Genomic DNA, 25,727 nt, shown 5'->3' with positions numbered 1-25,727 from the left:
CTCCGGTTTCCTCCCACGTTCCAAAAACATGCATGTCAGGTTAATTTGCCAGTCTAAATTGTCCATAGAGTGAGTTGTCTGTCTCTGTATGCCCTGCGACTGGCTGGCAACCAGTTGAGGGTGTCCCCTGCCCATTGCCCGGAGATAGCTGTGATGGGCTCCAGCACTCCCGCGACCCTACTGAGGATAAGCGGTGCAGATAATGGATGGATGGATGGAAATCCATACGTCTCAATGGTGGCCTTTCGTTTCCTACTCCATTTCATTCACACTTCTTCCAATATGTGCACTGTCCCCCTTCATTTCGCTCTGATTGTATTTATTTTGAATCCTGCCTGCCTTTGTTCCTCGGGGGGATGATTTTTTTCATTTTGACCATTTTTACCCCTGGTTATGTTGCTACTTTTTTCTCCTTGTCATGATTACTGATGTGATTCAACCACCGCGCGTTCTGATTGGCTCCCTGACACTACTTGAACCCCGTCCTGTCCGTCTACTGTTGTCAGTCCGTCTGCGAACCTCAGTGAATACAAGGCAAGCCTTTTTTAACCCTGACTCCCACTCCCGTCCGTCTCCGGCTACGACCTGTTTTGCTCCTGACTACGTCTGCTCTCCCGTCCCGGCTTATGACCCTTTTTGTCACCGACTACGTCTGCTCTCCCGTCCTGGCTTACGACTCGTTTCCGACCCCGACCGCGCCTTGCTCTCCCAGTCCCGGCTACCGGCCTGTTTTTCCGTCCCTGCACATATTGAACATTTGTAAAATGATTCACATAATCCACATGATTTGGGATTTTTCAATCGAATTTGGAAGAATAAATCTTATGATTTTCAATAACCAACCGCTGAGGGTTCTGATTGGCTTCCTGTCCCTACTTAAACCCAGTCCTGTCAATCCTCTGATGTCAGTCCGTCTGCGAACCTTTGTATATACTAGGCAAGCCTTTTTTCGACCCTTACTCCCGCCTGTCCCATTTTCGCTCCCGTTAGTCTCCGGCTACGACTTATTTTTGTCCCCGACTACGTCCACTCGCCCGTCCTGGCTTACGACTCGTTTCCGACCCCGACCACGCCTTGCTCTCCCAGTCCCGGCTACCCACCTGTTTTTCCGTCCCTGCACATATTGAACATTTGTAAAATGATTCACATAATCCACATGATTTGGGATTTTTCAATCGAATTTGGAAGAATAAATCTTATGATTTTCAATAACCAACCGCCGCGGGTTCTGATTGGCTTACTGTCTCTTCTTAAACCCAGTCCTGTCAATCCTCTGATATCAGTCCATCTGCAAACCCTTTGTGTAACTAGGCAAGCCTTTTTCAAACCTGACTCCCACCTGTCCTATTCTCGCTCCCGTTTGTCTCCGGCTACGACCTATTTTTGTTCCCGACTACGTCCCTCTCCCGTCCTGGCATACGACTTGTTTCCGACCCCGACCCCGACCACGCCTTGCTCTCCCAGCCCCGGCTACCGACCTGTTTTTCCGTCCCTGATACCGCCTTCGCTCGCTACGGAAGATCCACTTCCGTGTTCGGATCACAATCCGAGTACGAGAACGACTTGCTTCCCCCGTCCAGCCCTTCCTCTTTCCTTCAATAAAACTTGTAAGACACGTAACGCAATCGGGTCCTGTTTCCGTTCTGGTCCTGACACTCCTAGTCTATACATCATGCTGATCTTCTTATGACCTCAATGTCCCTTTCAATTAAAACCATACACAGTTGTTGGTCTCAAAGTGTTATTCAGATTATTTCCTGCAAGTTCCTCCAGCCAGAAGTTTACTTGACTCACTACAATTTTCAATGCCGACAGACAGGATAGAATACGGTTTTAGCTTGTGTCAGGCCGTCTCTTCAAACGAGGAGACACTCAGGGCCGACCCCTGATCCAATCGTTCCGCTAACTCGAAGTCATCTTTCATTCCTACAACCCGCTTCTCTCCTGTCACTCTCATAGATTGACACTCGTACATTTCCGTCACCCCGGTCTAGACTTTGTCGTATAACACACAGCTGCTACCTTGGGATCTTCTCAATTTTTTCAAATTTCTTCTGGGTGACTTCTCTATTAAATATTTCAAAACTTTGGTATTTTAGATGATTGTAATGCTAAGTTCTTTGCAGGTTCTATGCAGATGTCATAAACCGAAACAGGAGGAGAACCCAAATGCGTGACGTTTCTCACACAAGCTTTTATGGGGCAGTCTTGCACGTTAGGCAGCAGTCTGGTGTGGAATGACAGGAAGCCAGAGACCAACGAGATCGATACCAGTTAAACGAGCCGATACCGGACAGATGATGTCGATACCGGACAGAACGGGATTGAAAAGATTGATAACAGATATAGGAGACTGGGGACAGATATTAGACAGGACGAGAATGACAGGCGTGATACCAGACACTGGACACTGAAGTGTGGGAGAGCTAACAATAATATTGTCTAACCGTAGTAGGAAATTCAGGCAAAGACTTGTTTAGTTTTTTACAACTGCAGTTGGAGAAGGAAGCTTTCATCTCCTTCTGAAAACCTCCCCCCTTCTGCGCTGTATTTTATTAAAGTCACAAGTACTGGAATGTTGAGACAAAGAGAAAAAAAAACATCCCACCTGGACAGCAGTGGGTGTGGTAATAAACAAAGACAGGAAGACTAGGTAACGCCAAAAGGGAACATGAAACTGATTTAGAAATACACACCTTTGAGCAAATACGCTCAAGCCTACTTTACAGAGACCGAAATCAAAACAGGACGAAACAGACGGGATCGATACCGGACAGGATACACAAACGGGATATGGGACAGAGTCAAAACCCACGTCTTGCGGGCGCAGAGGTTCGTTGACGGACTGACAACAGGAGCGTGAACAGCCTTTACAGTCCCTTTTTGATGAAGGGCTATACAAATAAATGTGATTTGAATTTTCTAATTCCTATTGCTATCTTCACTTTCCGATATGACATTACATTGTTTTACATGTAAAATAGAACGATAATGGAAAAAACCTGCACAGGGATGTACCGTGCAGCAAATGATCCGCTACTAGAGATTGAAAGAAATCAGGGGTGTCAAACTCATTTTAACTCGGGGGCCACACCATAGAACAAACATTCTGTCGGGGGCCGGACTAGTAGATTAAAGAGAAAGAAAAAGAGATAAAGAAATAAGAGAAAGAGGGAGGGAAAAGGAGAGAGGGCGGGACAAAGAAAGAAAAAGAGAGAGAGGGAGAGAGTGTGAGAAACAAATGATAAAATGAGAGAGGGGGGAAAAGAAAGGGAGAGGAATAAAGACATCCAAAGAGAAATAGAAAGACAGAAGGAGAGAAAAGAGAAAAGAAAGCGCGCAGGGTATGAAGAGAGAAAGAGAAAAGAGAGAAAAGGAAAAAAGGAAGTTAGAGCAAAAGAGGTTAAAAGACACAGAGAGAGAAAGAGACAAAGAGCAGCATGGGAAGAGAAAAAGAGTGACACAGAGAGAGTGGGAGAAAAGGAAAAAGAAAGAGAGAGAGAGAGAGAGAGAGAGAGAGAGAGAGAGAGAGAGAGAGAGAGAGAGAGAGAGAGAGAGAGAGAGAGAGAGAGAGAGAGAGAGAGAGAGAGAGAGAGAGAGAGAGAGAGAGAGGAAAACAAATACAAGTACAGTGTCTTTGTCAGAGGCACCTGGCTTTGGCAACATCAAGTTGACATATTTCAACCTGCAGCTTGTTTTTCTCTTGCGCTTCTCTGAGTGTTGTCTGGCGGATTCAATCCCTTAGCGGGCCTGATCCGGCCCGCGGGCCGCCCGTTTGACACTTGTGAAATAAATTAAAAAAAGCTCATCATTCAACTTTTCCTCAGAGGGAAGAAATTGGAGCTTTCCACCTTCCGCAAAGACGGATGGGCAAATTGATTTTCCGACATCTCCTTTACAATGTCGTATTATCTATTTTCTGCCTGGAAGCACATCATTGTGGTGCACTTTGCCACTTTGAATTACTGTTGGAATTACCGACGGATGTGTTGAATTGATGCTTCGTAGTGTGTCGAGAGGCATCGCCATCCCTCTTGGAGGTTGACGGTCGGCAATTGAGAAAGTCTGGGAACTCACCATGCCCTTATTTGCAAAGCTCATATCCATCGGACTTTCGCCCGCTGACAAGGTCCTAGGGGAGTTGATGCCCTAGGCCAGGGGTGTCAAACTCATTTCAACTCAGGGGGCCACACGATAGAACAAACATTCTGTCGAGGGCCCCGGACGAGTAGATTCAAGAGAAAGAAAAAGAGATAAAGAAATAAGAGAAAGAGGGAGGGAAAAGGAGAGAGGGCCGGACAAAGAAAAAAAGGGAGAGAGCGTGAGAAACAAAAGATAAAAAGTCGTGAGAGAGGGGGAAAGAAAGGGAGAGGAAGAAAGAAATCCAAAGAGAAATAGAAAGACAGAAGGAGAGAAAAGAGAAAAGAAAGGGTGAAGGGTAGGAAGAGAGAAAGAGAAAAGAGAGAAAAGAAAAAAAGGAAGTTAGAGCAAAATAAGTTAAAAAAGACACAGAGAGAGAAAGAGACTAAAAGCAACAAAAGAAGAGAAAAAGAGAGACATCGAGAGTGGGAGAAAAGGGGTGGAAAAAAAGGGAGAGAGCGTGAGAAACAAAAGATAAAAAGTCGTGAGAGAGGGGGAAAGAAAGGGAGAGAAGGAAGAAATCCAAAGAGAAATAGAAAGACAGAAGGAGAGAAAAGAGAAAAGAATGGGCGAAGGGTAGGAAGAGAGAAAGAGAAAAGAGAGAAAACAAAAAAGGAAGTTAGAGCAAAATAAGTTAAAAAAGACACAGAGAGCGAAAGAGACAAAAAGCAACAAAAGAAGAGAAAAAGAGAGACATAGAGAGTGGGAGAAAAGGGGTGGAAAAAAAGGGAAAGAGGGAGAGAGCGTGAGAAACAAAAGATAAAAAGTCGTGAGAGAGGGGGAAAGAAAGGGAGAGGAAGAAAGAAATCCAAAGAGAAATAGAAAGACAGAAGGAGAGAAAAGAGAAAAGAAAGGGCGACGGGTAGGAAGAGAGAAAGAGAAAAGAGAGAAAAGAAAAAAAGGAAGTTAGAGCAAAATAAGTTAAAAAAGACACAGAGAGCGAAAGAGACAAAAAGCAACAAAAGAAGAGAAAAAGAGAGACATAGAGAGTGGGAGAAAAGGGTTGGAAAAAAGGGAAAGAGGGAGAGAGCGTGAGAAACAAAAGATAAAAAGTCGTGAGAGAGGGGGAAAGAAAGGGAGAGGAAGAAAGAAATCCAAAGAGAAATAGAAAGACAGAAGGAGAGAAAAGAAAAAAGAAAGGGCGGAGGGTAGGAAGAGAGAAAGAGAAAAGAGAGAAAAGAAAAAAAGGAAGTTAGAGCAAAATAAGTTAAAAAAGACACAGAGAGCGAAAGAGACAAAAAGCAACAAAAGAAGAGAAAAAGAGAGACATAGAGAGTGGGAGAAAAGGGTTGGAAAAAAGGGAAAGAGGGAGAGAGCGTGAGAAACAAAAGATAAAAAGTCGTGAGAGAGGGGGAAAGAAAGGGAGAGGAAGAAAGAAATCCAAAGAGAAATAGAAAGACAGAAGGAGAGAAAAGAGAAAAGAAAGGGTGAAGGGTAGGAAGAGAGAAAGAGAAAAGAGAGAAAAGAAAAAAAGGAAGTTAGAGCAAAATAAGTTAAAAAAGACACAGAGAGAGAAAGAGACTAAAAGCAACAAAAGAAGAGAAAAAGAGAGACATCGAGAGTGGGAGAAAAGGGGTGGAAAAAAAGGGAGAGAGCGTGAGAAACAAAAGATAAAAAGTCGTGAGAGAGGGGGAAAGAAAGGGAGAGGAAGAAAGAAATCCAAAGAGAAATAGAAAGACAGAAGGAGAGAAAAGAGAAAAGAAAGGGTGAAGGGTAGGAAGAGAGAAAGAGAAAAGAGAGAAAAGAAAAAAAGGAAGTTAGAGCAAAATAAGTTAAAAAAGACACAGAGAGAGAAAGAGACTAAAAGCAACAAAAGAAGAGAAAAAGAGAGACATCGAGAGTGGGAGAAAAGGGGTGGAAAAAAAGGGAGAGAGCGTGAGAAACAAAAGATAAAAAGTCGTGAGAGAGGGGGAAAGAAAGGGAGAGGAAGAAAGAAATCCAAAGAGAAATAGAAAGACAGAAGGAGAGAAAAGAGAAAAGAAAGGGTGAAGGGTAGGAAGAGAGAAAGAGAAAAGAGAGAAAAGAAAAAAAGGAAGTTAGAGCAAAATAAGTTAAAAAAGACACAGAGAGAGAAAGAGACTAAAAGCAACAAAAGAAGAGAAAAAGAGAGACATCGAGAGTGGGAGAAAAGGGGTGGAAAAAAAGGGAGAGAGCGTGAGAAACAAAAGATAAAAAGTCGTGAGAGAGGGGGAAAGAAAGGGAGAGAAGGAAGAAATCCAAAGAGAAATAGAAAGACAGAAGGAGAGAAAAGAGAAAAGAAAGGGCGAAGGGTAGGAAGAGAGAAAGAGAAAAGAGAGAAAAGAAAAAAAGGAAGTTAGAGCAAAATAAGTTAAAAAAGACACAGAGAGCGAAAGAGACAAAAAGCAACAAAAGAAGAGAAAAAGAGAGACATCGAGAGTGGGAGAAAAGGGGTGGAAAAAAAGGGAGAGAGCGTGAGAAACAAAAGATAAAAAGTCGTGAGAGAGGGGGAAAGAAAGGGAGAGAAGGAAGAAATCCAAAGAGAAATACAAAGACAGAAGGAGAGAAAAGAGAAAAGAAAGGGCGAAGGGTAGGAAGAGAGAAAGAGAAAAGAGAGAAAACAAAAAAGGAAGTTAGAGCAAAATAAGTTAAAAAAGACACAGAGAGCGAAAGAGACAAAAAGCAACAAAAGAAGAGAAAAAGAGAGACATAGAGAGTGGGAGAAAAGGGGTGGAAAAAAAGGGAAAGAGGGAGAGAGCGTGAGAAACAAAAGATAAAAAGTCGTGAGAGAGGGGGAAAGAAAGGGAGAGGAAGAAAGAAATCCAAAGAGAAATACAAAGACAGAAGGAGAGAAAAGAGAAAAGAAAGGGCGACGGGTAGGAAGAGAGAAAGAGAAAAGAGAGAAAAGAAAAAAAGGAAGTTAGAGCAAAATAAGTTAAAAAAGACACAGAGAGCGAAAGAGACAAAAAGCAACAAAAGAAGAGAAAAAGAGAGACATAGAGAGTGGGAGAAAAGGGTTGGAAAAAAGGGAAAGAGGGAGAGAGCGTGAGAAACAAAAGATAAAAAGTCGTGAGAGAGGGGGAAAGAAAGGGAGAGGAAGAAAGAAATCCAAAGAGAAATAGAAAGACAGAAGGAGAGAAAAGAAAAAAGAAAGGGCGGAGGGTAGGAAGAGAGAAAGAGAAAAGAGAGAAAAGAAAAAAGGAAGTTAGAGCAAAATAAGTTAAAAAAGACACAGAGAGCGAAAGAGACAAAAAGCAACAAAAGAAGAGAAAAAGAGAGACATAGAGAGTGGGAGAAAAGGGGTGGAAAAAAAGGGAAAGAGGGAGAGAGCGTGAGAAACAAAAGATAAAAAGTCGTGAGAGAGGGGGAAAGAAAGGGAGAGGAAGAAAGAAATCCAAAGAGAAATAGAAAGACAGAAGGAGAGAAAAGAGAAAAGAAAGGGCGACGGGTAGGAAGAGAGAAAGAGAAAAGAGAGAAAAGAAAAAAAGGAAGTTAGAGCAAAATAAGTTAAAAAAGACACAGAGAGCGAAAGAGACAAAAAGCAACAAAAGAAGAGAAAAAGAGAGACATAGAGAGTGGGAGAAAAGGGTTGGAAAAAAGGGAAAGAGGGAGAGAGCGTGAGAAACAAAAGATAAAAAGTCGTGAGAGAGGGGGAAAGAAAGGGAGAGGAAGAAAGAAATCCAAAGAGAAATAGAAAGACAGAAGGAGAGAAAAGAAAAAAGAAAGGGCGGAGGGTAGGAAGAGAGAAAGAGAAAAGAGAGAAAAGAAAAAAGGAAGTTAGAGCAAAATAAGTTAAAAAAGACACAGAGAGCGAAAGAGACAAAAAGCAACAAAAGAAGAGAAAAAGAGAGACATAGAGAGTGGAAGAAAAGGGGTGGAAAAAAGGGAGAGAGGGAGAGAGCGTGAGAAACAAAAGATAAAAAGTCGTGAGAGAGGGGGAAAGAAAGGGAGAGGAAGAAAGAAATCCAAAGAGAAATAGAAAGACAGAAGGAGAGAAAAGAAAAAAGAAAGGGCGAAGGGTAGGAAGAGAGAAAGAGAAAAGAGAGAAAAGAAAAAAAAGGAAGTTAGAGCAAAATAAGTTAAAAAAGACACAGAGAGAGAAAGAGATAAAAAGCAACAAAAGGAGAGAAAAAGAGAGACATAGAGAGTGAAAGAGACAGAGACAGAGAGTGGGAGAAAAGGTGTGGAAAAGAGGGAGAGAGAGAGAGAGAGAGAGAGAGAGAGAGAGAGAGGGAGAAATACAAGTACAGTGTCTTTGTTCAAGGCACCTTTCTTTGGCAATATCAAGTTGACATATTTCAACCTGCAGCTTGTTTTCCTCTTGCGCTTCTCTGAATGTTGTCTCGCGGGCCGGATCTAATCTGTCTGTTTGACACCTGTGCCCTAGGCGAAACTGTAATGAGGAGCCATCTATTTTTTTAACTATTTTTTAAATTTTTGTATATATTGTGTTTTTAGAACTTCAAGTATACAGACAACTGTTCATGGTTTACCTAAAACTAGTTATTGAACCTCTCAAGAACCAGAACAGGATCAGGACCGAATCGCGTGACCAGGGTTGGGTAGGGTTACTTTAAATGGATTACTTTCAATTTCTTTTGGATGACTCCAATACCAAATATCCTAATAAAAGACAAAAGAAACTCAATATGAATAAAATGATGACTCACAACACGTGGTAAGCTTTCTCTCCTGGCTTTGATCTCTTTGATTTCCGGCAAAACGAACATCAAATGCGACAGAAACAAAATGAAAATGAATCCAAACAGCTTGCAACCATAATTTTTGCCGTTCCGTTACTCCCCAAGCCTGCACAAAATTCAGTCATTTTATTCATATTTAGTTTGTTTTGTCTTTTATTAGCACATTTGGTATTGGAGTAATCCAAAAGTCATTGAAAGTAATCAAGTTAAAGTAACCCTACCCAACCTTGCGCTTTTGATGTTAGTTTTGCCGGAGATCAAAGAGATCAAAGCCAGGAGAGAAAGCTTACCACGTGTTGTGAGTCATCATTTGATTCATATTTAGTTTATTTTGTCTTTTATTAGCATATTTGGTATTGGAGTAATCCAAAAGTAATTGAAAGTAATCCAGTTAAAGTAACCCTACCCAACCTTGCGCATTTGATGTTAGTTTTGCCGGAGATCAAAGAGATCAAAGCCAGGAGGGAAAGCTTACCACGTGTTGTGAGTCATCATTTTATTCATATTTAGTTTCTCTTTTCTTTTATTAGCATATTTGGTATTGGAGTAATCCAAAAGTCATTGAAAGTAATCCAGTTAAAGTAACCCTACCCAACCTTGCGCATTTGATGTTAGTTTTGCCGGAGATCAAAGAGATCAAAGCCAGGAGGGAAAGCTTACCACGTGTTGTGAGTCATCATTTTATTCATATTTAGTTTCTCTTTTCTTTTATTAGCATATTTGGTATTGGAGTAATCCAAAAGTAATTGAAAGTAATCCAGTTAAAGTAACCCTACCCAACCTTGCGCATTTGATGTTAGTTTTGCCGGAGATCAAAGAGATCAAAGCCAGGAGGGAAAGCTTACCACGTGTTGTGAGTCATCATTTTATTCATATTTAGTTTCTCTTTTCTTTTATTAGCATATTTGGTATTGGAGTAATCCAAAAGTAATTGAAAGTAATCCAGTTAAAGTAACCCTACCCAACCTTGCGCATTTGATGTTAGTTTTGCCGGAGATCAAAGAGATCAAAGCCAGGAGGGAAAGCTTACCACGTGTTGTGAGTCATCATTTTATTCATATTTAGTTTCTCTTGTCTTTTATTAGCATATTTGGTATTGGAGTAATCCAAAAGTAATTGAAAGTAATCCAGTTAAAGTAACCCTACCCAACCCTGCGCGTAATGTTCTCACACAAGCCTTTATTTTACGGGAAATAGAATAGAATAGAATAGAATATACCTTTATTGTCATTGTTACAACATGGGTTGAATATATTGTGACAACGAAATTGGACGTGGCACTCCAGGTCCACATTTTACAGTGAGGATAAAGAAAACAAAGAGATAAAGGAACAAAGAAGATGTTTGTACTGTCCTTGTTGCATAGGCTTTGTTTTCCTCCGGAGGGGGGTGTATGAGGGGGAGAGGGACAGACAGAGATGGCCGGATACAATGGGGAGTCATGCACGTTAGGCGGCCGGTCTGGCGTGGAAAGACACGAAGCCAGAGACCGACGAGATCCATTCCAATTGCCCGAGTTGATACCAGACAGATGGGGTCGATACCGGACAGACGAGATAGATAACGAATCAGGATATCGAAAATAAAAAGGAGAAACTAGACAGGAACAAAAACTGGAGAAAATAACAAACAGTACAAAAACAGACAGAAACAAAACTGGAACCCGAAATTAAACAGGACAAAAATAAACGGGAACAATACCGGACTGGAAATCCCAACAGGAAAGTCAGAACCCGCGTCTTGTGGGGCAGAAGTTCGTTTGACGGGCTGACAAAAGAAGCAAGAGAGCGCTGAGCTTAATATAGACAGAAAGCCAATCTCTCAACAAGCCGCAGCCGGCGCCACAGGGGCGGGGCCAATTGGGCACCATGGCAACCATGACAGAACCTCCCAACCCTTGCATTTAAGTACTATTTAACGTACACAAGACCTGATATTCCTTACACAACACGTATTTAATCTTCTTTATGCAGAACGAACCAGATAACAATTTTTAAAAACAGTTAATCGCTATTTTGTGAATAACACTTATCTATTTTTTGCCTTTTTTAATTATTTTGCATCTCTGGAACGTCGATAAAATATAATTAATGTAATGTATGGTTTTAAAACATAATATTGTACATAATTAATATTCAGTATGTAATGAACTGAACTGAAGTGGTTTAGACTTTTAAATCTTGTTAGAATAAAAGGTGGCAGCACGGCGGCGCAGTGGTTCCGCGTGTGCGGCACAGTTCTGAGGTCGTGGGAACCTCCTGCGTGGGTTCAAATCCAGCTACCGGCCTTACTGTGCAGAGTTTGCATGTTCTCCCCGTGCTTGCGTGGGTTTCCTACGGGCACTCCGGTTTCCTCCCACATTCCAAAAACATGCATTTCAGGTGGTCCAAATTGTCCCTAGGTGTGAATGAGCGAGTGTGTTGTCTGTCCCCGTGTGCCCTGCGATTGGCTGGCAACCAGTTCAGGGTGTCCCCTGCCCACTGCCCGATGATTGCTGGGATGGGCTCCAGCACCCCCGCGACCCTACTGAGGATAAGCGGTGCAGCTGATGAGATGAGATGAGAATAAAAGGTGCTGAATTAATATACGGTCACAGTCATGTGAAAAAATAATCTCCCAATTTCTTGGACAATAATAATTACGTTTATTCTGTTTTAAACATCGGGCCCCTGTAAAGGAGATTTAATTGGATGCAATTTCTTAATAAAAAGAAAGGGTTTAGGGTAGGGCTTTTAGAACAGGTTGGGCTTTCTTATCTGAAGGTTTGTCTCCCTGTCCTACTTGCAAGTTCAACCAGAACAGGATCAGGACCCAAACGCGTGACGTTCTCACACAAGCCTTTTATTTTACGGGAAATGGGGAGTCATGCACGTTAGACAGCGGTCTGGCGTGGAAAGACAGGAAGCCAGAGACCGACGAGATCGATTCCAATTGCCCGAGTTGATATCGGACAGATGGGGTCGATACCGGACAGGACGGGACAGACAGACAGGGTAGATGATGAAACAGGATATCGAAAATAAACAGGACAAACAAGACGGGAACGAAAACTGGACAGAATAATGAATAGGACAAAGGATGCCATGGTAACCGTGACACTCTCCTTAAATTGAGTGTCTACTAACCCTTTAAATAACTCTTTTGTAAAGCACTTGGAGATTATTTATATACCATGAATAAACAAATAATAGTTTGTTTTTCACATGACAGCAATAATATAGATACACATACCAATAACCAATTGTCTGATCTAAATAATGATCCGTAGAAGATGTTTAACTGGGAAAAACACAATAATTGTCAGGACCAGAACGGAGACAGGACCCACTTGCGTGTGTTTCTCTTAGTTTTATTGGGAAGAAGGGAAAGGATTGTACACACGATCCGGTGAACGCTGGTCACGGGGAGCAGGTTGCTCAGACGCGGAAGTGGTATTTCCGTGGCGAGCGATGGCGGTGTCGAGAGCGGAAAAAAACAGATCAGTAGCTGGGACGGGGGAGCAAAAATCGTGGTCGAGATGAGAAAAGGGGTCGGAACCGGGAAACAGACGGGAATCAGGAGAGAGTCGGGGTCGAAAAGCTTGCCTAGCGTAAGCTGAGGTTCGCAGACGGAGGACGATTTGGAGATGAGTCAGCGGACCAGCGTTTGACCTGAAGCATGTGAACGCCTGCATGGACCAGCTGGCAGAGATGCACTTTCCGGACCAATTTTCAACATGTTACCTAGTGTTTACTATGCTTGTGTATAGTAAAGCTAATTGGGATTCACCCTGGTCATCCTGGAAGGGGGATACCACTTGTGAGGTCCTTTCACAAGGTTTCTCTTTTTCCTCACGCTGAGATTTTGAGTTGTTCCTTGCCCGCATGTTGGTTTAAGATCAGGTCATTGTGTCATTGTAATCCTGTGCAGTCCTTTGAGACATTTTTGTGATTAAGGGCTATATAAATAAATGTGACTTGACTTGACTTGACGGACTGACAACCGGTGACAGGAAGACGGGGGTATAAAAAGTGACAGGCAGCCAATCAGCGTCCGAGGCAGCCAAAGGAGCAGACTCGCATCAGTAATCTTGACAATAATACAAATGTAGCACGGTTACTTAAATTGTTTTAACTGACTTTTGTTCGGAACGTGTGAAACGATAGTTTGCCGGCTCTGAGTCAAAATCGAACTAGTAAAAAAAAAATCGATACGGTTCACGTGCTCTGCCCTCCTCACATGGCGCTACAGATGTTGTTTCTTGGCAATGGTTGTTTTAATATTGAATGCTAATGTGGTGCCAAACTTGTGTCACACCTCTCCATTGAAACATGTGGCCGGTCGACGGGCTGACAATGTAATACATTACAAACAAATTAAAAGTAAAGAAAATGTGTTTCACGGTAATGCAGGGTATTTCATCATCGACACGAATTTTAGGAGGGTTCTAAAAAATATTTGAATGTTAATAATTGATTATAATAATAGATATACCGTAAATTCCGGACTATAGAGCGCACCTGATTATAAGCCGCCCCCATCACTTTTTAGGTGAATTGTCACTTCTGTACTTATACAAGCCGCACCCATGTATAAGCCGCGTGCGCCCGCATTAATACATGTGACACAATCACTAATGTAACCGGACCAGGTTGTAAGTTCCGCGATTGTAACCACATAGATTGTAAACAACCTTAGAAACACAGTTGACATCATAAATGGAAAATGATACCCGTAATTAAGATATGATGCAGACTTGCAAAGTCCGGGTCCCGTTGAAAGTAATCCAAGGAAACAAATGTATATTTCCAAAGTTAAGGGTGGGAAAAATATATATCCACTATTGTCCGCTGCGAAAACAAACAGATCTACCGGTAACTCAGCTTTACCCCAATTCCCATCAGCCTGCGTTTGCTCCGCCCCTTCTTTTTGATTCGTCCGTAGAACACATAACAGAATAAATCTCTAAAATAAAATACATTACAAAAATATACAGTTGCAAATACATATTATACATGGTTACACATATTTACGAAGAAAGACGGTTACAGGGAGAGAGTTTTCAAAGCTTCAATAATAATAATATAACATTCATCCCAAACCGTGCCTTTGAAAGGTACCAACACGCTACTAGGATCACGCTCGCAATGAATCAAACGTGCCTGTTAAATAAAAAGTAATCCATAATTGTGAAATTTACAGAAGATCGTCCTCAACTTCCTCCTCACAGCTATCGCCATCAAGGGCGCCTTCCTCATTATCAGAATATACCTTAACTTTACAGAAAAAGTATGCTTAACCTTAGAGGTTGCAGTCTTTCTTGGCGCACATATTCTACTGGTCTTAACCTTACCTATTATACTCCAGCGCCCCTGGTGGCCGTTAGAAAAATTCCGTAAATTGGCCGCTTCACTGAATAAGCCGCAGGGCTGAACATTTGGGAAAAAAGTAGCGCCTTATAGTCCGGAATTTACGGTATGTATTTCCATGTACGGACTCACAAGCAGATAATGTGTTTGTATATACTTGAAAAATAGCAACCTGAAAGGTATTGTATTGTATTGTATTGTATTTATTTATTCAGCTAGTATAAACCATAAACATGATATATACAAGAAATCATTTGACACGCGAACACTCAATAATGATTAAATAATAGATTTAAAAGAATAAAAAGAATAGAGTAAAAAAGTTGTTGTAGGGACGTGAGGCCAGTACCTACTATTTCCTCTGCCGTCCTCACTACTGATACCATCTTTGACAATTCTTTCTGATTGACGCGACCAAACCAAACTGTGATTGACCTAGTTAAAACGGATTCAATGATAGCACGATAAAAATCGACTAGAATGGATTGACGGACTCCGAATGATTTGAGTTGACGAAGGAAGTAGAGCCTTAGTCTGGCTGACTTTAGAATATCAGTAGCATTGACAGTCCATGTGAGGTCAGCTGACAAGTAAGTACCCAGAAACTTGAATGAATGGACCAGTTCAGAGACTGTTACCCAAGATATGTTTCTGTTATGATGACTGATTTGGGTGCCCGCTCGTTTGGCGCCAGCCGCTACAGGCTACCTGATTGGTTCCCGGTCCCTTTTTAAACCCAGTCCTGCCACTCTCCTTTTGTCAGTCCGTCTGCAAACCTCTGTTGATACAAGGCTTTTTTGACCCTGACTCCTGCCTGTCCCGTTTTTGCACCCGTTTTTGCACCTGGCCGTTCCTGATCTCCCCCGTTTGTCTCTGGCTACGACCTGTTTTCGATCCCGACCACGTCTGCTCTCCCGTCCCGGCTTACAACCCGTTTTTGATTCCAACCACGTTTTTGGTCTCCTGTCCCGGCTATCGACCTGTCTTTCCGTCCCTGACACCACTATCTCCCGCTACGGAAGATCCACTTCCGTATTCGGATCACGATCCTGCCCTTCCTCTTTCTATTCAATTAAGTTGTGGTTCACGCTACGCATTTGGGTACTGATTCTGTTCTGGTCATGATAGTTTCAGTGTTTTTGGAAGGAACCGGATTACCTACTTGACATATGCCGTGTCTCGGATGTGCTCATATTGAACATTTGTAAAATTATTCACATAATCCACATGATTTTCGGATTTGGAAGAATAAATCTTATGATTTTCAATATTAATATATCATGATTACCGATGTGATTTACCTGTGCCTGCTCATTTGGCGCCAACTGCCGCGGGTTCTGATTGGCTCCCTGTCCCTACTTAATCCCAGTCCTGTCAATCCTCTGATGTCAGTCCGTCTGCGAACCTCTGTGTATACTAGGCAAGCCTTTTTCGACCCTGACTCCCACCTGTCCCATTTTCGCTCCCGTTTGTCTCCGGCTACGGCCTGTTTTGATCCAGACCACGTCTGCTCTCCCGTCCCGGCTTACGACTCATTTTTGTTCCCGACTACGTCTACTCTCCTGTCCTGGCTTACGACTCGTTTCCGACACCGACCTGCTGTGTGCAGGGATCCGCCCACCTGTACTGCTCACCCAATCAAAGTCGTTTGCCAGCGTTTTTAAAATCGGGATGAAATCACTTGACTTTGGAACGCCACAGAGAGATGTGCAACAGTGACATTTTATTTCGGAGCCATACGTACTCATGAAAAGAGCCGTATCTGGCTCCCGAGCAATGTTCCCTGTAATTTTCCACGGTTCTGAGCGTTCACACAAAGTCGGTGAGCAGCGCTTGAAACAACAGTGAGCAACCATGATCCCAAGTGTGGACACTAAGTCATTATCAAAGATGTCCAAAACTTGACATCAAGTTACATTTTGCAGAGTTTCCGGCAATGCAAAATGATTTTTCTCTTGTGAATGAATTGACTCATGTACTATCGCAAAAGTTGTACGGCCTACAAACGTCGTTTGTTCTTACAATTCTTTCACAAGATATCCATTTCTTTTTATTTCCTGATATATTTTGTCGCATAATATTAACATTTTTGGGGGCTTATTTAGTAAGATACAGAACTGTACTTAATCACATTTTGTACTGGAAGTACAATGTTGGCAACAAGATTCACTTGATATCATTGGAAATTATTTGAATGCAACACAAACTTTTTCTTCTTTTTTCTGTGTTTTTGTTTATACTTTTTTTTTAATTCCTTTAAAAAAAATCTCATTATGTTTGTTTTTTCCGAGCTGTTACTTTTTTCTTTTTGTTCTCTACTTTTTTCCTACATTTCTTTCTTTTCTTTTTTTCTGGCTTTGTTCTACATTTTTCCTTCTTTTTTCTCTTCCTTTTCACTACTTTTTCATTTTGGTATTTTTTTTCTTTTTTGTTCTATCCCCCCCTTCCTTTAAGTCATTTTGTGCATATTATTACATCATATTTGGTCATGTTGGTATTAAAGAAGCAAAAAACAACCCGAAGAGCCGTTTAGGACCCGAAAGGGCCGGTTCCTTTTAGTGGGCCAAGCCGAGGAAGCCGGTTCTTGACAAACTCTACTAACTTTACTCAACTTCGTTCTACTTCGACTCGACTTCAAAATATCGCATTTAGGACACAACGTCAGGGGAACCCGTGTATTTTTACCTTCATGCACTGTAACTTTGACTTGAGCCGCTTCTTAATTAGTAATATTGAGCCCTCATTTTTGTGCACTGGCTAGATTTTCTTGTGAGATGAGGGAACACTGCTCCAGAGCCATAGGTTCCCTACCCCTGGTTTAGCTTGTTAGCACCTAGAACCAGCGATTGTTGAACAGTGCGAATGAGTCTTCTGAAACACCGCCTTACCCGTGTGTCCTTTTTTTTGATTATCAGCTGAAAAACAAATTCATGAAAAAGATCCCCAGAGATGCCGAGGCCTCCAACGTACTGGTGGGAGAAGTGGATTTCCTCAACAAACCCTTCGTGGCCTTTGTTCGCTTGTCCCAAGCGACAACGCTCGGAGGTCTGACCGAGGTGCCCGTGCCCACCAGGTGAAATGTCACGGACCGTATGAACCTCACTCATCCAATCTTTGGCCTTTGCAGATCATTCTCATTTCTTCTATCTCTCCACAGATTCCTTTTCATTCTCTTGGGACCGCAGGGAAAGGCCAGGTCATATAACGAGATAGGCCGAGCCATCGCCACACTGATGGTCGATGATGTGAGTAATTGGATTCCTTCAATTGTTTCTGGGACAAGGTTTACCATTGGAGATGCAATCTTCTGTTGGATTGGATATCACTTGAAAGGATGTTGAGTAGATTCGACTTTTAGAATAGAATAGAATAGAATATATAGTCACAGGACCAGTTGCTCACCACTGTCGTTCCGACCACAATTATATTCAACGCAACAAGAGTTCTGCAAAGATGGCAGCACGGCGGCGCAGTGGTTAGCGCCTGTGCGGCACAGTTCATGTCATGGGAACCTGTCGTGGGTTCAAATCCAGCTCCAGACTTCCTGTGCGGAGTTTGTATGTTCTCCCCGTGCTTGAGTGGGTTTCCTCCGGGCAATCCGGTTTCCTCCCACGTTCCAAAAAACATGCATTTCAGGTGAATTGGCCGGTCCAAATTGTCCATAGGTGTGAATGAGCAAATGAGTTGTCCGTCCCTGTGTGCCCTGCGATTGGTTGGCAACCAGTTCAGGGTGTCCCCTGCCCACTGCCTGGAGATGGCTGGGATGGGCTCCATCCCCCCCCCCCCCCCCCCCCCCCCCCCCGCGACCCTAATGAGGATAAGCAGTTCGGCTAATGAGATGAGATGAGATGAGAATAGAATATACCTTTATTGTCATTGTTACAACATGGCATATATTGTAACAACGAAATTGGACGACTCCAGTTCCACATTTTACAGTGAGGATAATGAAACAAAGAGATAAAGGAACAAAGAACATGTTTTAACTGTCTTTGTTGTCTTTGTTGTAAATAGGCTCTGCTTTCTCCGGAGGGGGGGGTGAGGGACAAACAGAAATGGTGGATACAACTGGATGTTTGATCTTACAGTACACACAGTCCAGTGTTTTTTGTTTGATTTCATTGCCGTCCGAGGTTTAAGTTTAGTTTTGGAATGCTACTCCAATAAGAATGAATGAAAACTTTATTTCGAATATTAAAATAAAAACAAAACAAAAATAATGACTCAACAACAAAATAATAATACTGACAGGGAGCCATTGCCTTGCTTGCCAAGCTATAGGGACAGTTGTTCCAGAGCTCATTTTCTGGTACGATGTTCCTTTAATGCATTATCATTTTTTGCGTCTTATTTCTTAAAAAGTATATATTTTACATAATCAAAAGCATTAGTGCCCTCACAATATTTCCTTTACTTGACATTGAATGATCAAAATTGAATGAACACTTTATTTCGAACATTAAAATAAAAACAAAACAAAAACAATGACTCAACAACAAAATAATGTTACATAATATGTTCGAAAAGGGGTAGTAAGAAGCAAATGATTATATTCCCTACCCCTTCATCTTCCCTATTAAATACACCAATGATAATAAAAACAATAGTAATAATATTAATAATAACAGTTCTGATATAACAATAGCAACAATAACAACAAAGTTAACCATAGTTCTAGACGCACTACTCCCAATCTTTCGTATCACCCATTTTCTTCATCTCTGTATTCCGCCAGTAATGTTTTTTTGTATTTAAATTTGAACAAGTTAATAGTTGGACACTGATCTCGTCTTGTAAATTGTTCAAAAATTTGACTCCACACACAGACACACACATACTTTTCCTGGTGGTTCTCACCTTTGGGATTATGAATTTACTATAGCCCCTCAAGTTATAATTTCTGTCTTTCCGAATGAATAATTTATGAATGTTTTTGTTGACCTTAAATAGCAGTTGTGCAGTGAAAACATTTACTAAATCTGTCACGAGTTGGAGTGGAAGGGGTGACCGGACCAGAACAGAGGCAGGAGGCAGGAAGGGAGAACTCAATTGCGTGATGATCCAAAACTTTTATTTACCAAAATAAAAGTTGTCCATAACTCAGGGACAAGACAGAACAAACAGGTTTTAACAAAACGTGCAAACACAGGCTTCTTCCAACTCAACAAAACAGGACAAGGCATAACAGAACGGACAATGTGTATGTAATGAGCCAGCACCCGCAAAGCCCACAATCCAGCCTTAAATAGCAGACACGCGATTAGTTGAACTGCTTCAGCTGGTGCCCAGGGGGCGGGGCAGACCGGTCGCCAAGGCGACCATGACAAAATCATCCAATTTTAATACTTTGGACCGCAGAAATAAAATATTAGTATGATCTCGAAATCCTACCCTTTGTATGGTTCTATTTGCACGTTTTTGGAGGATAAAAAGGGGCTGTAGTGAACTTTTGGAATTATTGCCCCAGACTTCTGCACAATAGAAGAAAATTATCTTGACATTTTTAAAAACTATCCTTTCTAACCGATATAATTCTGCAATAAAATACTACCATTTGACCAATAACTTCTCAGTCGTGGGTAAAAATTCATCAATTAAGTACTTAATGGGACATTGTGTATTATTTTGCAACTGCAAGCGGTAAAAACAAACATAATTTTAAAAAACGAACAACAACATTGATTTTAATACTAAGCAAAAGTACTTTATCATATACGATTTTAAAAATAATCGTGGATCAAGAAAAGTGTATTTATTTTACGTAACATGAGGTTCACCTAGAGGTGACATGATGGCTTACCATCTCGTTGCTAAGGGTGCCAACCAAAAACCCCAAAACATTTTGAGAGGCAAGGCAAAAAAATAAGAATGAAAATTATGCACTTGGGTCATTATCTGTCTCCGTAGTTTGTATTACTTCCTTGTTCTTTTTAGCACTTGTTTTTGGTTGCACCTGTCCTAGAATAAAGTGCAATTTCACCTCCACTAAATTAGGGGGCAGCAGCACTCTCATTGGCAGAGTGTGTGCTCGGTGGTAAAGCATCCACGCTTTGCACATGCATGGATGACAGTGTTGCAAACCTTCCAGTGACCCCATGAATAAATATTTAACGTGGATGAGAAGATGATATCGAGGAAAACAAAAGTCTCCTAAAAGCCAAAATGCGGAAATTTATAGAAGCATATGTAGCAATCAGCTTTATTGCGACTACTGTAGAAGACGAGGAAATACAAGTGAGCTTGCTACGTGTTAAAGCACAGGTGTCAAACAGGCGGCCCGCGGGCCAGATCAGGCCCGCTAAGGGATTAGATCCGGCCCGCGAGACAACATTCAGAGAAGCGCAAGAGGAAAACAAGCTGCAGGTTGAAATATGTCAACTTGATATTGCCGAAGAGAGGTGCCTTGAACAAAGACACTGTACTTGTATTTCTTTCTCTCTCTCTCTCTCTCTCTCTCTCTCTCTCTCTCTCTCTCTCCCTCTTTTCCACCCCTTTTCACCCACTCTCTGTCTCTGTCTCTTTCACTCTTTATGTCTCTCTTTTTCTCTTCTTTTGTTGCTTTTTGTCTCTTTCTCTCTCTGTGTCTTTTTTAACTTATTTTGCTCTAACTTCCTTTTTTTCTTTTCTCTCTTTTCTCTTTCTCTCTTTCTACCCTTCGCCCTTTCTTTTCTCTTTTCTCTCCTTCTGTCTTTCTATTTCTCTTTGGATTTCTTTCTTCCTCTCTCTTTCTTTTCCCCCTCTCTCACGACTTTTCATCTTTTGTTTCTCACGCTCTCTCCCTCTCTCCCTTTTTTTCACCCCTTTTCTCCCACTCTCTATGTCTCTCTTTTTCTCTTCTTTTGTTGCTTTTTTTCTCTTTCTCTCTCTCTGTCTTTTTTAACTTATTTTGCTCTAACTTCCTTTTTTTCTTTTCTCTCTTTTCTCTTTCTCTCTTCCTACCCTTTGCCCTTTCTTTTCTCTTTTCTCTCCTTCTGTCTTTCTATTTCTCTTTGGATTTCTTTCTTCCTCTCCCTTTCTTTCCCCCTCTCTCACGACTTTTTATCTTTTGTTTCTCCCTCTCTCTTTCTTTGTCCTGCCTTCTCTCCTTTTTACCTCCCTCTTTCTCTTATTTCTTTATCTCTTTTTCTTTCTCTTGAATCTACTAGTCCGGCCCCCGACAGAATGTTTGTTCTATCGCGTGGCCCCCGAGTTGAAATGAGTTTGACACCCCTGTGTTAAAGTGTTGGCAGCGGACAGCATGATGCCAAAGAAATTCAGCTGTCAATTCAAGATATTACACCAAAATCACGCTGATAAGATTATTGAGTTTTTGGGGGGTTTTCTTCTTCTGTGGAGAGGGGGGATGGGATCGCGACAGAAAATAATCGAGGAGCACTGCTTTAATTAGACTTTTTTCTCCTTGTTGTACAATCAATTGAAACACGGAACCTTAACAGTGCCGCATTCATCTTAATAACCGTTGCCTCAATTATTAAATCCATCTCCAGGGCGGCTGTCTTGTAAAACCCGTTCACTGCTCTCAAATCGAAGCCCAGGAAAAAAAAAATCCCACACCAAGATGAAGTAAGTTGCGAGGGCCGGTGGGAGAAAATCAATGAACAAGCCGCCACTGTGGGAAAAATATGCCTGCCCTCGGACTGATGATTGAACCTGTTAAAGACCGCCCTGGGAGAGTTATGTTCCTTCTGCGTTTTGTTTTTGATTCCCAGTAATGTAGTCTACCATTCGAAAGGATGGAGCGAACCATGAAAATAGACTAATTTTGCTGTCAATTACCGTCAGTTCTATCATTTCCTTTGCTGAATGATGTTCTTCTGCGCTTGAGTCACAGCCTCGGGCGCATCATTTGCTAGTGACTGGCAGGTGTTCCGGAATGAAATCCAGCCGGGATTGAAATGTCAATACGCCTTGCGGAATTTACGGCCTATGAGTCTCCAAAGGACAGCAAAGGATGAAATTGAGTCCAACCCTTCCTATAAAATACTCAACCATATTAAAGTTTTGCGCATACGAATCATTAAAAGAAATGAAATGCATACCTGTCAACCTGTACGTTTTTGCCGTACAAGGTACGTTTATTATGCATTTTAAGTTGTGTACAAGAAAATCTGTACGGAAAAACGCAAATTTGTCAATTATAGGTACCATCCGGTATACACCGACTATCACGAAACGGCGAATCAATCGAGTCAAACGAGTTCGCCGCGGTAGCCTCTATCTCGGTATCGTTTTTTTTCGTTGCAAACGAAGCGAGCGGTTTGATGCTACTGTGCGAATGCGTCTGCCGCCTGGGGATTTCCCATCATGCATCATTACGTGGTAATTGTGTAGTGAAAGGAAGTCCGTCTCTTCTTAGAGAACCGGCTTTTTCGGCTCAACTCATTAAAAGAAAGCCGGCTCTCCAACGGCTCACTTGCTTTGAGGCATTATATTACGAATTGTTATGTTGTATAAAAAAGTTAAGAAAAAAAGGAAGTATAAAAGGAGAAAATGAAAAAAGACAGATTTGTGGTTATCCCTCTAATCGGTATATTACCAACAATAATTTAATGCAGAAAATAAATTCATAATTTGAATAAGAAAATGTATTATTTTACTTAATTATGTTTGCATGTATTTTTTCCTTCTACAGTGAACATCCAAGCTACTTAATTTTTTTATAATAAACCTCATTCATGTCGAGCAACTCAGTATCTCACAATAAAATGTTAATTAACAATATATATGATATAACGAAACACATGTACAATGTTAGGGAAAAAACTATATTCCAAATGTGGCGTTTACCAAATTGTTCAAATTAGTTATCTGACTCCATTAACCAAACACAAACTTTATTCTCCTAACAATGCATGCTCTTTTCGTAATTTTAGGGAAACATATTGACAAGAGACAGGCATTTTTACACGGGGGCAGATTTATTTTCTTTAATTATCTATTAGGTGAATTTCATCGAATTTTGCAGAATTATTGTCGAATTAGCCTAATTAGTCTTGTCGAGCCTCCCATCTCCCATTCTCCGATCTGTGTTTTTCCGTCTTTTTGACACGTCGGGTCATCGGCCACTTCCGTGGGGCGTGCTGACTCCTCCCCTGGGCGAGCCAGGAACTCCCCACCTCGTCCAACCGGTGCGTCACGAACCCCCCCCCCCCCCCCCATGGGGTGGGTCAGGTGCCAACATCACCTCCTCCTCGCCGGAAGACGCCACCACGTCTAGAGGACTCACAACAAGAAAGCTTATCAGCTCAAAGCAATGCCAAGCGTTTATCAAAACAAGGCCTAATTCCCTCGTCAGCGATCACAGGAATTCTATTATCCAAAGTCGTCTGATGCATTCCGGACAGCCTAACCTTCTAATGTACCTTGAAGAAAAACAGTCAGTGAATCTCTCTACTGCATCAAATGCAATTTGTATTACAATATAACATGTTAAACTACATAAATAAACACATTTGAAAAAAAAATGTAAGATTTTTTTGTATTTTGTAAGGGTATGGAGCCCTGGAGCTTGACAGGTATGGAAATGCTAAAATCTGACTCTGTCCTCTCGCAGCTTTTTAGCGACGTGGCTTACAAAGCTCGAGACCGTGAGGACCTCATTGCAGGCATAGATGAGTTTCTGGATGAGGTGATTGTGCTCCCGCCCGGGGAATGGGATCCCAAAATCAGGATCGAGCCGCCCAAGAAAGTTCCCTCGGCGGACAAAAGGTGGGATTTCTTCTTCTAGCGGTGCATTTAAGTCACGTGGTTTAAAATGCATTTGCATTGTGAATGCCATCCTCAGGAAGTCGGTGTTCTCCTTGAATGAATTGGGGCAGATGAACGGCACAGCGGGTGGAGGTGGAGGCCTGGCTGAGGATGAGGAAATGCCAGTACAACATGAACTGGGAGAGGAACTGGCCTTCACCGGACGGTATATAAGTTTGAAAAGGAAAATCTCCCCATCTTAAAGAATGAGAAATTAAATAGTGTTCGGTGAAACCTCGGTTTTCGAACCCCTCTCAGTTCAAACAAATCGGAGTCCGACCAAAAATTTTGAGAAATTCTTGCTTCGCTGTTCGGTCAAAAAAATCGGGGTTCGAACGCCGGTAATGCGTGAGTGCGTACGCTAGGGTGCGATGCTGAGCGGCGTACAGATGTTTCAGCCCCTTATTATGCCTCCGAAGAAAGTCAGTGCAAGCGGCAAAGTTGCTACAGGTGAAAAAAGAAAAGTAGTGCGTACAACTATTGCATTTAAGAAAGAAATAATAACTCCACCGTCCACCTGCGCCTTCTGCTGACCACCACAAAGGTAAGAAATCCTATTCATAATTCTTTTCTTTATCCTTTATTTTTATTTTTACACGTTCATGCTAGCTTAATCTTTCGCAGGAAGATTACGATAACGCGAACGTACGATTAGCCTGGGTTAGCTTTATGTTACGTTGAATATTCAAGGGAAACATTCAGGGTGTTGGAACGGAGCCCAACTTTCAGGATGTTGGAACGGAGCCCCCTTTCCAATGAACCTCACCACTTGTTGTGGAGGCCCGGTTGCTAAATGACTTGTAAACGACCTGATTTTTTTTTACACATTCATGTTAGCTTAATCTTTTGTACGGAAGATTACGATAACACGAACGTACGATTAGCATGGGTTAGCTTTATGTTTACGTTAAACATTCAAGGTAAACATTCAGGGTGTTGGAACGGATTAAAACGATTTACATTATTTTTAATGGGAAAAATGATTTCGGTGATCGAACAAATCGGTTTTCGAACAGGGTTCTGGAACGGATTATGGTCGAGAACCGAGGTTCCACTGTATTTGTAAAAAAGGACTGTATAAAAAAAAAAAAACAACCGTTTCAATAAACAGCATTTCAAAAGACAGCGATTTTGCCACATGTGCAAAAGAGGACACGTGACGTCACACTCAATGTGCTGTGTTTACGGAAGTACTCATGGATGCTAATTGCTGTAGCGTATCTGGCAATTTGAAAGTTATTGAGCAACTGGAGGCTGAACAAAGTTGTCCCCCAAATATTCATTAAATCCCTCCATGGAATACTTTCCCTGTTTTTGTCCACCGTGGTGTGTCTAACACTACGCGGAAGAACATGGAAACCCAGCAGCCCGAGAGAATTGAAAACTGCTAAATCGATGGTTTGCAAGTGGAGGAAGCTGAAAAACGAACTCCGACAAATAAAGAAAACGCAGTGAGCTTTCGTGGGTAAAAGGCGAAGTGGCCAGAGTTGGAGGACAGACTCGAGCAGTGGATCGTTGAGCAAAGCACAACTGTAAAAACAGAGTTTTTAGACCCAGTTGTGCCCCTCGCTACGGCGCCTTTAAAAAAAAAAAATGTGTTTCATCCGTGTGTTTTACTTTGTAATCAATACTTAGATAAACCAAAACCAAACTCAGTTTTGCTAACGCTGTATTTTTGGGTAGGGTTACTTTAACTTGATTACTTTCAATTACTTTTGGATTACTCATATTCATTCATATTTAGTTACTTTTGTCTTTTATTAGCATATTTGGTATTGGAGTAATCCAAAAGTATTTGAAAGTAATCCAGTTAAAGTAACCCTAACCAACC

General features: G+C 41.7%; 2 protein-coding genes across 6 annotated transcripts in view; both read left to right on the top strand.

The window, feature by feature from the left end:
• The window catches only part of LOC148366461 (gypsy retrotransposon integrase-like protein 1), a 129,790-nt gene that overhangs the window by 21,290 nt on the left and 82,773 nt on the right, over positions 1–25,727 (top strand). The gene's annotated exons all lie outside the window — the stretch shown is intronic.
• Positions 1–25,727, top strand: part of slc4a5a (solute carrier family 4 member 5a) — a 119,967-nt gene that overhangs the window by 37,473 nt on the left and 56,767 nt on the right. For all 5 annotated transcript variants that reach the window (XM_088336906.1, XM_088336905.1, XM_088336904.1 and 2 more), the window contains exons 9-12: positions 17,065–17,222; positions 17,307–17,394; positions 23,703–23,857; positions 23,934–24,062. In XM_088336906.1, the coding sequence (XP_088193032.1) occupies positions 17,065–17,222; positions 17,307–17,394; positions 23,703–23,857; positions 23,934–24,062 (530 nt within the window). The remainder of the gene's footprint in view (positions 1–17,064; positions 17,223–17,306; positions 17,395–23,702; positions 23,858–23,933; positions 24,063–25,727) is intronic.

The sequence above is a fragment of the Urocampus carinirostris genome, chromosome 5 (assembly GCF_059441175.1).
Source record: "Urocampus carinirostris isolate Australia breed hairy pipefish chromosome 5, RoL_Ucar_1.0, whole genome shotgun sequence".
Taxonomy (NCBI): Eukaryota; Metazoa; Chordata; class Actinopteri; order Syngnathiformes; family Syngnathidae; genus Urocampus; species Urocampus carinirostris.
Note: the sequence above shows the minus strand (reverse complement) of the source record. Positions and strands in the feature narration are given on the sequence as shown.